Source organism: Loxodonta africana, chromosome 4 (genome assembly GCF_030014295.1).
Source record: "Loxodonta africana isolate mLoxAfr1 chromosome 4, mLoxAfr1.hap2, whole genome shotgun sequence".
NCBI classification, from domain to species: Eukaryota; Metazoa; Chordata; class Mammalia; order Proboscidea; family Elephantidae; genus Loxodonta; species Loxodonta africana.
In genome coordinates, this window is record NC_087345.1 from 8,697,785 (window position 1) to 8,712,565 (window position 14,781).

At 44.4% G+C, this 14,781-nt stretch overlaps 1 protein-coding gene across 1 annotated transcript in view; it reads right to left on the reverse strand.

The window, feature by feature from the left end:
- Positions 1-14,781, reverse strand: part of PNPLA3 (patatin like phospholipase domain containing 3) — a 35,868-nt gene that overhangs the window by 2,000 nt on the left and 19,087 nt on the right. The window contains exons 7-8 of the mRNA XM_064284856.1: positions 5,263-5,395; positions 3-107 (exon numbers count right to left, since the gene is read on the reverse strand). Of these exons, the coding sequence (XP_064140926.1) occupies positions 3-107; positions 5,263-5,395 (238 nt within the window). The remainder of the gene's footprint in view (positions 1-2; positions 108-5,262; positions 5,396-14,781) is intronic.

A 14,781-nucleotide genomic window follows, 5' to 3' on the forward strand; every position in this document is an offset into this window, starting at 1 on the left:
ACCTGGAAGTGGGGAGCAGACACTCCACCAGCCGAAAACAGACTCGGGAGGTCACCCACCACAGCCACCGCAGGTTGTCATAAATATCCGAAGGCCACACTGCCAGACTGCAGGAATGAAGCCAAGACCATCAGCACACAGATGCACAGACAACACACAACACACACGGATAGATGCACAGACACATGTAATACAAAGACACACAAACACACATAATAGACATACAGACACAACACATACAACACACAGACACACAATACACACAGACACACAACACAACATATAGACACACACACAACACATATAACCCCATAAGGCACACATACAACACACAGAGACACAATACACACATAGACACACAACACACACAGACACAGCATATATAACACACAAATACATAACACACACAAACACAACAGACACAACGTACAACACACAAATACACAACACATAGACACATAACACAAAACACACAACACATACATGGACACACAGATGACACATATAACAAAGACATACAACATATAGACACACACAAAGACAGAACACACACACACACACACACACACACACACGCGAACGTTCTCCATAACAGCATAAAGACAAGTCAAAAAACAAAAAGAACAAAACAAAAACAAAACCCAAAGCAAGTAGCCTACAACCCCCTTCGCCCCGGTAAGCTGCCAGCGTCACTTCAGACTCCGATTTGAGAGCTCCCAGAAGGCGGGTTTGCGATCTGTTCCTGTAAAGATCACAGCCTAGAAAACCCCATGGTGCGGTTCTACTCTGTCACATGGGGTCGCTGCGAGTCAGAATCCACTTGGCAGTGCCCAACAACAGATACGTATGATATTTGACATTGCAGCAATCGTCACGTGCACAGTTGAGTGACGTCATGTTGCTCCACCATCACCCTTACCTGTTCCCAAATTACACGACCACAGGGCTCAGTGTCTGTTAGCACCGAGGCCTCCTGTCCCCCTCCCTCCCTGCCCCCCCCGCCACTAATCTCCTCTGGTCTCTGCATTTGCTTATCCTAGATGTTCCATCTCTGTGGGACCGTACGCAGTTTGTCCTTTCCGTGTCTGTCTGACTTCACTCAGGGTGATGTTTCTCAGATTCACCAGGTTGGAGCAGGTATCAGGAAAGCGAGGCTGCTTTTGATCCAGGAAACGTCAAGGGATTTACATGGGAATAGGAGGAAAGGCCTTGGGTTCCCTGGGTTCCACCTGTCCCAAGATGTCAGCTGACAGAACATATCTTGTGGCCAAGACACTAGACCACTAGGTTGTGTGTGAGCCCAGCAGAGGAGGCCACAGAGAAGGGCTGACCACCACTGTCCACAGACACCCAGCCTCCCAGCCATAAAAAGGACCCCACATCACAGGCTTCCATAAATGCCGAATCCAACCTCAACCCAGGGCGATGGGAGTGTGGGGAGACAAGGGGTCGGGGAGGCTCACTGAGAACAGCACTGGACTGGACTTTAAGGGTGGGTTGGACTCTCAAAGACCAACAGAAGTCTATGCCAGACTAACGTGCCCACTAGAGAGAACACAAACATCAAAGGAGAACTGGAGGAAGCTGAGGTGAACAAACGCCCAGGATTCCAGAGTGCAGACGAGGGCATGCCTCCTCCCAGCATGAATAAAACCCTGAAATCAAAGTACAGCCCTACAAGAAGTGAGGAGTCCCTGAGTGGTACAAATGGTTAGGCGCTCGACTACCAACTGAAAGTTTGGCAGTTCAAATCTATCCAGAGGTGAGTCAAAGACATGCCTGGTCATCTGCTTCCAAAAGGCTGTTGTTAGGTACCGGCAAGATGGTTCAAACTCATAGCGACCCCATGTCCAACAGAAGGAAACACTACCTGGTCCTGCGCCATCCTCAGAATTGTTGTTATGCTTGAGCGCATTGCTGCAGCCACTGTGTCAGTCCATCTCATTGAGGGTCTTCCTCTTTTTCGCTGACTCTCTACCTTACCAAGCATGATGATCTTCTCCAGGGACTGATCCTTCCTGATAACATGTCCAAAGTACGTGAGACAAAGTCTCACCATCCACGCCTCTGAAGAGCCTCCGGGCTATCCTTCCTCCAAGACAGATTTGTTTGTTCTTCTGGCAGTCCATGGCATATTCAATATTCTTCACCAACACCACAATTCAAAGGCATTAATTCTTCTTCAGTCTTCCTTATTCATTGTCCAGCTTTCACATGCATATGAGACAATTGAAAACACCTTGGCTTAGATCAGGCACACCTTAGTCCTCAAAGTGACATCTTTGCTTTTCAACACTTTAAAGAAGTCTTTTGCAGCAGATTTGCCCAATGTACTGCATTGTTTGATTTCTTGACTGCTGCTTCCGTGGGTGTTGATTGTGGATCCAAGTAAAATGAACTCCTTGACAACATCAATATTTTCTCCATTTATCACGATAATGCTTATTGGTCCAGTTTGAGGATTTTTCTTTTCTTCATGTTGAGGTGTAATCCATACTGAAGGCTGTGGTCTTTGATTTTCATCAGTAAGTGCTTCAAGTTCTCTTCACTTTCAGCAAGCACTGTTGTGTCATCTGCATAACGCAGGTTGTTAATGAGTCTTCCCCCAATCCTGATACCCCGTTCTTCTTCATAGAGTCCAGTTTCTCAGATTGCTTTCTCAGCATACAGATTAGATAGGTATGGGGAAAGGATACAACCCTGATGCACAGCTTCTTTGACTTTAAACCACTTGTCTTAGTTATCTAGTGCTGCTGTAACAGAAATACCACAAGGGGGTGGCTTTAACAAACAGAAATTTATTTTCTCTTAGTTCAGGAGGCTAGAAGTCTGAATTGAGGGTGCCAGCTCTAGGGGAAGGCTTTCTGTCTCTGCTGGCTCTGGAGGAAGGTCCATGTCTCTTTGAGCTTCTGTTCCTGGGCGATCTTCGTGTGGCTTGATATCTCTCTTCCCCCATCTCTGCTTGCTAGCTTGCATTTAATCTTTTATATCTCAAAAGAGATTGACTCAAGACACACCCTACACTAATCCCGTTCATCAACATAACAAAGACAACCCCGAATGGGATTATAGCCACAGGCATGGAGGGTAGGATTTACAACACGTATTTTGGGAGGACACAATTCAATCCATAATACCCCTGTTCAGCTCAAACGACTGCCTCTTGGTCTATACACAGGTTTGGCATGAGCACCATTAAGTGTTCCGCAATTTCCATTCTTTGCAATGTTATCCATAATTTTTCACGATCCAAACAGTTGAATGCCTTTGCGTAGTCAATAAAACACAGGTACACATCTTTCTACATCACGCTTGGTAAAGCGGAGAGCCAGTGAAAAAGAGGAAGACCCTCAAGAAGATGGACTGACACAGTGGCTGCGACAATGGTCTCAAGCATGACAACGGTTGTGAGGATGGTGCAGGACTGGGCAGTGTTTCATTCTGTTGTACATAGGGTCACTATAAGTCGGAACCCGCAAGACAGCATCTAACAACACCACATCTTTCTGGTATCTTCTGCTTTTAGCCAAGATTCATCCGGAAGGTCAGGGCCTTGAAAACCCTATGTAGCAGTTCTACTCTGCTCGCATGGGTTCGCCATGAGTTGGAGTTGAGCCAATGGCAGCTAACAAGAAGTGATAAATCTGTAAGAGTAAGGAGGAAGGAGGTGGGTCGGGCAGGGGATGACTGCTGAGCAGAGATTTTCATGGATTACTGGACTACAGACAAGGGGGGCGAGGAGGCTGTCAATGAAGCAGGCAGAAAAAGGACGCTTGGCCACACCAAAGCCTAATAGTTCTCCTCCAGAGGAACCAACCAACACTCTGGGGGCTGGAAAAGCTTCTAATAGGGAGGTGGCACCCCTAAAGAGACCTCCTTCCTGTCAGCCACTGTCTAACCACTCCCACCAAAGGGAACTCTGCCAGGTGACACACCTACCCCTTCTCACCTGAGCTCCCTGGAAAGAAGAGACCTGGCTCAAAGCCAGTCGGATTCTCACCCCAGCAAAGGAGCCTAGCCCCACAGCCCTTTGAGTCCATGTGTGAAACAAGGACAGCCAGGCACTTGAGGAGAACAAGTAGCACGAAAGAGAAAGACGAAGACAAACAGAAACATCGAGCCAAGAAGAAACGGAAGAGGTGACTGCTGACTACGGATCATATAAACCACGGCTACCCTGCACTATGCACACGTGATTTAAAAGGGTAGCGGGCACACAACAGAACAGTATTCAGCAATAAAATGAGCTATCAAGTCACAAAAAGACATGGAGAAACCTTAAATGCGTATTGCTAAGTGAAAGAAGCCAGTCCAAAAGGCCACATTCCAACTCTGTAACATTCTGGAAAAGCCAAAACTATAGAGTCACTTTGAGGACTAGAGGTGTGCCTGACCCAAGTCATGGTGTTTTCAGCCACTTCACATGCATGCAAAAGCTGGACAGTGAGTAAGGAAGACCAAAGAACAATCGATGCCTTTGAATTATGATGATGGCGAAGAATACTGTGTATACCATGGACTGCTAGGAGAACAAACAAATCTGTCTTGGAAGAAATACTGCCCAGGTGTTCCTTGGAAGTAAGGATGGTGAGACTTGTTTCACACACTCTGGGCATGTTATCAGGAGGGACCAGTCCCTGGAGAAGGATATCTTACTTAGTAAAATAGAGGGTCATCAAAAAGGGGAAGACCTTCAACAAGATGGATTGACAGAGTGGCTGCAACAATGGGCTCAAGCATAACAATGATTGTGAGGACGGTGCAGGACCAGGCAGTGTCTCATTCTGTCACACACAGGATCGCTACGAGTGGGAACCGACTCGACAGCACCTAACAACAACAAAACCATTTAAAAAAAAAAAAAACGCTGGGTGGGCAGCAGGGAACAGACCTGTGGCCCTGCTTCCAGGCCTGGCCCTCCCACTACCTGGCTCTATGACCTCAGAGCTGTGACCCCTACCTCTCTGGGCCTCAGTTTCCCCATGTGATAAGGAGGGCTGGAGCAGATACTGAGTGAGGCTACTGCCAGCTGTCAGAGTCACCAGGTGAGTATCTGAGCTTGCACCTGGTTACAGGTACACGCATGAAGACAGGAGGGCAATTGTTGGGGCATTCTGTATTGATAAGAACTTCTGGAGGGCAGGGATCCTGTCTGTCTGCTGTCCATGCAGCCGGGCCCTGGGCGGAGGGCCTCCCAGGTATCATCTCACTGAATCTCACCCCAGGCCCATGAGGAAGAGACCAAGCGATGTAAGGCCTCACCTCCGAAGCACAGTGACAGCAGTCTCCACGGGCAGGGTACAGGGCAGCATCAGGTAGGATATTATCCTTATGGGCATAAAGCTGCAGATCTTGCTCATGTATCCACCTCTGTCTTTAATGGCTTCACGCACTGCTGAAAAATAGAAACGGCCCGCTCTGTGTAAGAAGTCTCTCCCACCAGCGTTAAAACCAAACCACCTTAGCCTGTGCTGCTTGCGATATCTATGAAAGACCCTGGGTTTCCAAGGACAGCTCTTTTACATCAAAAAAATTTTTTTTTAATAATTTTTATTGAGCTTCAAGTGAATGTTTACAAATCAAGTAAGTCTGTCACATATAAACTTATATATACCTTACTCCTTACTCCCATTTACTCTCCCCCTAATGAGTCAGCCTACTCCCTCCTTCCAGTCTCTCCTTTCATGACAATTTTGCCAGTTTCTAACCCTCTCTACCCTCCTATCTTCCCTCAAGACAGGAGATGCCGCCACAGTCTCAAGTGTCCACCTGATACAAGTAGCTCACTCTTCGCCAGCATCTCTCTCCAACCCATTGTCCAGTCCCTTCCATGTCTGATGAGTTGTCTTCGGGGATGGTTCCTGTCCTCGGTCAACAGAAGGTCTGGGGACCATGACTGCCGGGATTCCTCTAGTCTCAGTCAGACCATTAAGTCTGGTCTTTTTATGAGAATTTGGGGTCTGCATCCCACTGATCTCCTGCTCCCTCAGGGGTTCTCTGTGGTGCTCCCTGTCAGGGCAGTCATCGGTTGTGGCCGGGCACCATCTAGTTCTTCTGGTCTCAGGATGATGTAAGTCTCTGGTTCATGTGGCCCTTTCTGTCTCTTGGGCTCATAGTTATTGTGTGACCTTGGTGTTCTTCATTCTCCTTTGATCCAGGTGGGTTGAGACCAATTGATGCATCTTAGATGGCCACTTGTTAGCATTTAAGACCCCAGACGCAACATTTCAAAGTGGGATGCAGAATGTTTTCATAATAGCATTATTTTGCCAATTGACTTAGAAGTCCCCTTAAGCCATAGTCCCCAAACCCCTGCCCTTGCTCTGCTGACCTCTGAAGCATTCAGTTTATCCCAGAAACTTCTCTGCTTTTGGTCCAGTCCAGTTGAGCTGACCTTCCATGTATTGAGTATTGTCCTTCCCTACCCTAAAGTAGTTCTTATCTACTAACTAATCAGTAAATAACCCTCTCCCACGCTCCCTCCCTCCCCCCCCCCGTGGCCACAAAAGTATGTGTTCTTCTCAGTTGATATTATTTCTCAAGATCTTATAATAGTGGTCTTATACAATATTTGTCCGTTTGCATCTGACTCATTTCACTCAGCAAAATGCCTTCCAGGTTCCTCCATGTTATGAAATGTTTGACAGACTCGTCACTGTTCTTTATCGATGCGTGGTATTCCATTGTGTGAATATACCACAATTTATTCAACTATTCATCCGTTGATGGACACCTTGGTTGCTTCCAGCTTTTTGCTATTGTAAACAGAGCTGCAATAAACATGGGTGTGCATATGTCTGTTCGTGTAAAGGCTCTTATTTCTCTAGGGTATATTCCGAGGAGTGGGATTTCTGGGTTGTATGGTAGTTCCATTTCTAACTTTTTAAGAAAACGCCAGATAGATTTCCAAAGTGGTTGTACCATTTTACATTCCCACCAGCACTGTATAAGCGTTCCAATCTCTCCCCAGCCTCTCCAACATTTGTTATTTTGTGTTTTTTGGATTAATGCCAGCCTTGTTGGAGTGAGATGGAATCTCACCGTAGTTTTAATTTGCATTTCTCTAATGGCTAATGATCGAGAGCATTTTCTCATGTATCTGTTAGCTGCCTGAATATCTTCTTTAGTGAAGCGCATGTTCATATCCTTTGCCCACTTCTTGATTGGGTTGTCTTTTTGTGGTTGAGTTTTAACAGAATCATATAGATTTTCCAGATCAGGCGCTGGTCGGAGATGTCATAGCTGAAAATTCTTTCTCAGTCTGTAGGTGGTCTTTTTACTCTTTTGGTGAAGTCTTTAGATGAGCATAGGTGTTTGATTTTTAGGAGCTCCCAGTTATCTGGTTTCTCTTTGTCATTTTTGGTAATGTTTTGTATTCTGTTTATGCCTTGTATTAGGGCTCCTAACGTTGTCCCTATTTTTTCTTCCATTATCTTTATCGTTTTAGTCTTTATGTTTAGGTCTTTGATCCACTTGGAGTTAGTTTTTGTGCATGGTGTGAGGTATGGATCCTGTTCATTTTTTTTTGCAAATGGATATCCAGTTATGCCAGCACCATTTGTTAAAAAGACTATCTCTTCCCCAATTAACTGACACTGGGCCTTTGTCAAATATCAGCTGCTCATATGTGGATGGATTTATATCTGGGTTCTCAATTCTGTTCCATTGGTCAATGTGCCTGTTGTTGTACCAGTACCAGGCTGTTTTGACTACTGTGGCTGTGTAATATGTTCTAAAATCAGGTAGAGTGAGGCCTCCCACTTTCGTCTTCTTTCTCAGTAATGCTTTACTTATCCGGGGCTTCTTTCCCTTCCCTATGAAGTTGGTGATTTGTTTCTCCATCACTTTAAAAAATGCCATTGGAATTTGGATCGGAAGTGTATTGTATGTATAGATGGCTTCTGGTAGAATAGACATTTTTACTATGAAAAGTCTTCCTATCCATGAGCAAGGTATGTTTTTCCACTTAAGTATGTCCTTTTTAGTTTCTTGCAGTAGTACTTTGTAGTTTTCTTTGTATAGGTCTTTTACATCTTTGGTAAGATTTATTCCTAAGTCTTTTATCTTCTTGGGGGCTACTGTGAATGGTATTGATTTGGTGATTTCCTCTTCGATGTTCTTTTTGTTGATGTAGAGGAATCCAAGTGATTTTTGTATGTTTATCTTATAACCTGAGACTCTGCCAAACTCTTCTATTAGTTTCAGTAGTTTTCTGGAGGATTCCTTAGGGTTTTCTGTGTATAAGATCATGTCATCTGCAAATAGAGATAATTTTACTTCCTCCTTGCCAATCCGGATGCCCTTTATTTCTTTGTCTAGCCTAATTGCTCTGGCTAGGACCTCTAGCACAATGTTGAATAAGAGCGGTGATAAAGGGCATCCTTGTCTGGCTCCCCTTCTCAAGGGAAATGCTTTCAGACTCTCTCCATTTAGAGTGATGTTGGCTGTTGGCTTTGCATAGATGCCCTTTATTATGTTGAGGAATTTTCCTTCAATTCCTATTTTGGTGAGAGTTTTTATCATAAATGGGTGTTGGACTTTGTCAAATGCCTTTTCTGCATCCATTGATAAGATCATGTGGTTTTTGTCTTTTGTTTTATTTATATGGTGGATTACATTAATGGTTTTTCTAATATTAAACCAGCCTTGCATACCTGATATAAATCCCAGTTGGTCATGGTGAATTATTTTTTTCATATGTTGTTGAATTCTATTGGCTAGAATTTCGTTGAGGATTTTTGCATCTATGTTCATAAGGGCTATAGGTCTGTAATTTTCTTTTTTTGTGATGTCTTTACCTGGTTTTGGTATCAGGGATATGGTGGCTTCATAGAATGAGTTAGGTAGTATTCTGTCATTTTCTATGCTCTGAAATACCTTTAGTAGTAGTGGTGTTAACTCTTCTCTGAAAGTTTGGTAGAACTCTGCAGTAAAGCCATCTGGGCCAGGGCTTTTTTTTATTGGGAGTTTTTTGATTACCTTTTCAATCTCTTTTTTTTGTTATGGGTCTATTTAGTTGTTCTACTTCTGATTGTGTTAGCTTAGGTAGGTAGTGTTTTTCTAGGAATTCATCCATTTGTTCTAGGTTTGCAAATTTGTTAGAGTACAATTTTTCATAATAATCTGATATGATTCTTTTAATTTCAGTTGGGTCTGTTGTGATATGGCCCATCTCGTTTCTTATTCGGGTTATTTGTTTCCTTTCCTGTATTTCTTTAGTCAGTCTGGCCAATGGTTTATCAATTTTGTTAATTTTTTCAAGGAACCAGCTTTTGGCTTTGTTAATTCTTTCAATTGTTTTTCTGTTCTCTAATTCATTTAGTTCAGCTCTAATTTTTATTATTTGTTTTCTTCTGGTGCCTGATGGATTCTTTTGTTGCTCACTTTCTATTTGTTCAAGTTGTAGGGACAGTTCTCTGATTTTGGCCCTTTCTTCTTTTTGTATATGTGCATTTATCGATATAAATTGACCTCTGAGCACTGCTTTTGCTGTGTCCCAGAGGTTTTGATAGGAAGTGTTTTCATTCTCATTGCATTCTATGAATTTCTTTATTCCCTCCTTAATGTCTTCTATAACCCAGTCTTTTTTCAGCAGGGTATTGTTCAGTTTCCAAGTATTTGATTTCTTTTCCCTAGTTTTTCTGTTATTGATTTCCACTTTTATGGCCTTATGGTCTGAGAAGATGCTTTGTAGTATTGTGATGTTTTGGATTCTGCAAAGGTTTGTTTTATGACCTAATATGTGATCTAGAGAATGTTCCATGTGTGCTAGAAAAAAAAGTATACTTTGCAGCAGTTGGGTGAAGTGTTCTGTGTAAGTCTATGAGGTCAAGTTGGTTGATTGTAGCAATTAGGTCTTCCGTGTCTCTATTGAGCTTCTTACTGGAAGTCCTGTCCTTCTCTGAAAGTGGTGTGTTGAAGTCTCCTACTATAATTGTGGAGGTGTCTCTCTCACTTTTCAGTTCTGTTAAAGTTTGTTTTATGTATCTTGCAGCCCTGTCATTGGGTGCATAAATATTTAATATGGTTATATCTTCCTGGTCAATTGTCCCTTTAATCATTATGTAGTGTCCTTCTTTATCCTTTGTGGTGGATTTAACTTTAAAGTCTATTTTGTCAGATATTAATATTGCTACTCCTGTTCTTTTTTGATTGTTGTTTCCTTGATATATTTTTTTCCATCCTTTGAGTTTTAGTTTGTTTGTGTCTCTAAGTCTAAGGTGTGTCTCTTGTAGGCAGCATATAGATGGATCGTGTTTCTTTATCCAGTCTGAGACTCTCTGTCTCTTTATTGGTGCATTTAGTCCATTTACATTCAGCGTAATTATAGATAAGTATGTGTTTAGTGCTGTCATTTTGATGCCTTTTTGTGTGTGTTGTTGACAATTTCATTTTTCCACTTACTTTTTTGTGCTAAGACGTTTTTCTTTGTAAATTGTGTGTTCCTCATTTTCATAGTATTTGACTTTGTGTTTGCTGAGTCGTTACGTTTTTCTTGGCTTTTATTTTGAGTTATGGAATTGTTAGACCCTTTTGTGGTTACCTTAATATTTACCCCTATTTTTCTAAGTAAAAAGCTAACTTGTATTGTCCTATATCACCTTGTTTCTCCCTCCATATGGCAGTTCTCTGCCACCTGTATTTAGTCCCTCTTTTTGATTATTGTGATCTTTTACATATTGACTTCAATGATTACCTGTTTTGAGCGTTTTTTTCTTTTTAAAATTAATCTTAATTTGTTTTTGTGATTTCCCTATTTGAGTTGATATCAGGATGTTCTGTTCTTTGACCTTATGTTGTGCTGGTATCTGATACTATTGGTTTTCTGACCAAACAATTTCCTTTAGTATTTCTTGTAGCTTTGGTTTGGTTTTTGAAAATTCTCTAAGCTTGTGTTTATCTGTAAATGTTTAAATTTCACCTTCATATTTTAGAGAGAGTTTTGCTGGATATATGATCCTTGGCTGGCAGTTTTTCTCCTTCAGTGCTCTATATATGTCATCCCATTGCCTTCTTGACTGCATGGTTTCTGCTGAGTAGTGTGAACTTATTCTTATTGATTCTCCTTTGTAGAAGACCTTTCTTTTATCCCTGGCTGCTTTTAAAATTTTTTCTTTATCTTTGGTTTTGGCAAGTTTGATGATAATATGTCTTGGTGTTTTTCTTTTTGGATCAATCTTAAATGGGGTTCGATGAGCATCTTGGATAGATATCCTTTCGTCTTTCATGATGTCAGGGAAGTTTTCTGCCAGCAGATCTTCAGCTATTCTCTCTGTATTTTCTGTTATCCCTCCCTGTTCTGGGACTCCAATCACACGCAAGTTATTCTTGATAGAGTCCCACATGATTCTTAGGGTTTCTTCATTTTTTTAAATTCATTTATCTGATTTTTTTTTCAGCTATATTGATGTCAATTCCCTGGTCCTCCAGATCCCCCACCCTGCATTCCAATTGCTTGAGTCTGCTCTTCTGACTTCCTATTGAGTTGTCTAATTCTGTAATTTTATTGTTAATCTTTTGGATTTCTGCATGCTGTCTCTCTATGGATTCTCGCAGCTAATTAATTTTTCCACTATGTTCTTGAGTAATCTTTTTGAGTTCTTCAACTGCTTTATCAGTGTGTTCCTTGGCTTTTTCTATAGATTGCTTTATTTCATTTCTGAGGTCATCCCTGATGTCCTGAAGCATTCTGTAAATTAGTTTTTTATATTCTGCATCTGGCAATTCCAGGATTGTATCTTCATTTGGGAAAGATTTTGATTCTTTAGTTTGGGGAGTTGTAGAAGCAGTCATGGTCTGCTTCTTTATGTGGTTTGATATCGACTGCTGTCTCTGAGCCATCACTAAGATATTGTAGTGATTTATTCTATATTTGCTCACTGAGTCTTATCTTGTTTTGTTTTCTTTCAGTATACGTGGATGGGCTACTAGATTGCGCTGTCTTGATTATTGTAGCCCTTGAGTCACTTATGACCTATTACCAGCTGGTTTGGGCTGTTACCAGATATATATGCCTGAGTCCATTCACTATTCTTGAGTAGAATCTGATTTTGGGTCATCAAGTGTGTGATGCACACCGTCACCTATCCACCTAAAGAAGTAGCGGTGATAGTTTTGTGTATTAGATTCTAGTAGCAGCTGGGGTTCACACTCTGGGGGGAGGCAGGATGCTGACAGGCTACCCCCAAGTGCCAGTGAGGTAGGTGTGTCTCTATTCCTAAAGCACTTTGGTGGGTGGGCTCTGCAGCTGTACCTTAGGCCCCCAATGCAAGTACCTCTACAGACTGGTAGGTGTCACCCTCCTTAGACCCCTAAGGCAGGAGGCTAGGTGGTCTGGGGGGAGCTTCAGCCCTCAGTTCCCTGTTGTGGGTCAGTGAGGGCTCTGTTGAATACGCAGAGATATCAGACCTGGGAAACTTGTCTTTCCAGTAATCCACTAAAACAATTACAGTCAGATCCCTATCAGAAATGCCTTTGCATTATAATAGCCACCTTGTTCCCTGTAGGGATGAAAGCCCAAGACTGTGGATCACATATGTTTGGCTGGAGCTGGTTCTGTGTTTTTAGTCCAATTAGGGACGGATTTTTGGTCCCTGGGTTTTTTGTAGCTGCTTCTCTCAGGCCAGGAGAATGGGTTAGGAAAAGACCCAAAAAAAAAAAAAAAGGAAAGAAAACCCGCAGCACACTTCACTCTCTGGCTCAGGAAATTCCAACGTTAATGAAGCTGCCTGGGAAGGGGAGGGGAAGGTTCAGATAAATAGGAGAGAGTAGCACCCCGGAATATAGACAAAGTTACTTATCTTGCTTGGGATGACTGTTTTATCTGAGATTCCCGAGGGCCACGTTGACTGTGTGCGCTGGCTGGGTAGAGATTGCCCCCGAGGGTCAGGCCCGTGTCCTGTGCTTGCGCTGACTCAGGAGCCGTGGTTAGTTCCTCTGCTCCCAGTCCAAAGCCCAGCGCCAAGGTTCCCCAGCTGGGACGCTGCACTCCCAGCTCCAAAACCAGTCACTGCCTCCTGGTGACTTTTCCTTCTGTCAGCCGCATCGCTGCGCTGCCTGCGTGCACTGGCTGGGCTTCCCCCAAGGTCACTTCTGGGGGCTACGGCTGCGCCCTGTGTTTGTGCCATCTCAGGATGTTGTGCTCAGCTCCCCTGTGCCCAGTCCAAAGCCCAGCGCCAAGGTTTTCTGACTGGGACGCCCAGCGCCAAGGTTTCCTGACTGGGACGCTCGCTCCAGGCTCCGAAAACGGTCATTGCTTCCCCGTGGTTGCTCGTTCTCAGTCTGTGTCACTCAGGTCAACTCTTTAGATCTGTGTTTGATGGTCAGGGTTCGTAGATTGTCGTGTATGTTATCGATTCACTTGTTTTTCTGAGTCTTTGTTGCAAGAGGGATCCGAGGTAGCTTCTACCTAGTCAGCCATCTTGGCCCCCAGTCATCGAAAAATATTTTGGAGGAGTTTTCCAACTTCTCTCCCAGATAAAGCAAGCCAAAACCAGCTGCTGTTGAGTCGACTCCGACTCATGACAACCGCACGTGTGTCAGAGAAGAACTGTGTTCTGTACGGTTTCCGATGGCTGATTTTTAAGAAGTAGATCGCCAGGCCTTTCTCCTGAGGTGCCTCTGGGTGGACTCGAACCTCCACCCTTTTGACTAGCAGCCGAGTGCATTAAGTGTTTGCACCACCCGGGGACTCCATGGATACTCAAGGACTCTCACAAATACCACCTGCTTGATGAGCTTCTCCTTGCATCCCTGAAAGGGTTTCGATCTCCTTCCAGCCTTTTATTTCCTTCTCCAATGACCCTCTCATGACCCCGCACGTCGTATCCCTGGACAGTGGTCGTCAAGTCGTATCCCTGGACAGCTGCTGGTGCTCATCTGCTGGCGTGTTAGTGGCTCGGGGGTGAGGGGTTGTGCTCAACTCACCAGTGACCTTCTCCAAATGCCAGACAGACAAAGAAGCTGGCCTGGGATTCTTCTATCCATCCATCCCAAATTGGGTGACATTCTAGAATGCACCACTTTTCTGTGGAGATTCAAGCTTTGGGTTTGGAGAAGGGGAAGTGGAAGCAGCATCATGAGAAAGGAGACTTTGAGAGGGGGCAGCAGAAAGAATGGTGGCTGCAGAGGTGCCCAGAGGAACGTGTTAAGTCCTAGCAGCAGAGCGCCCAAGTCAGTGTCAGGGGACAGTCAGACGGGAGCAGAGCCGACGGCTGGAGTCAGGGGAGTGGACACTGACCTGGGACCGCTCAGCTAGAGGCTGTTTCCCTTCTGGTCGTGGCCCATGGGAAGGGAGCTCAGCAAGGCACCTGGACAGGTGGGAGGCCTGTGCTGGGAGGTGGTGGCCAGGGACCCGGCTTATTCTGGGTGGGAGGTGGTGGCCTGGCACCCGGCCTGTGCCAAGTGGGAAGCCCGTGCTGGGAGTTGGTGGCCAGGGACCGGCCTGTTCCGGATGGAGGTGGTGGCCCAGGACCCGGCCTGTGCCAGGTGGGAAGCCTGGGCTGGGAGGCGGTGGCCAGGGACCCAGCCTGTTCCGGGTGGAAGGTGGTGGCCCGGGATTCGGCCTGTGCCAGGTGGCTTCTGCCCACCTCTTCCCACCTGGCAGCATAACATGCAAGGCAAGAAGCCCTTTAACTCTTCCAAACATTCACAGAAAGCAACATGGATTGATCTGTGTCCCCAGAAAAGTGTGTTCAAGTCCTAACCCCGGTACCTGGGAAGATGGTGTTATTTGCAAATAGGGTTTTTGCAGATGTAATTAACTCAGTTAACATGGGGTCA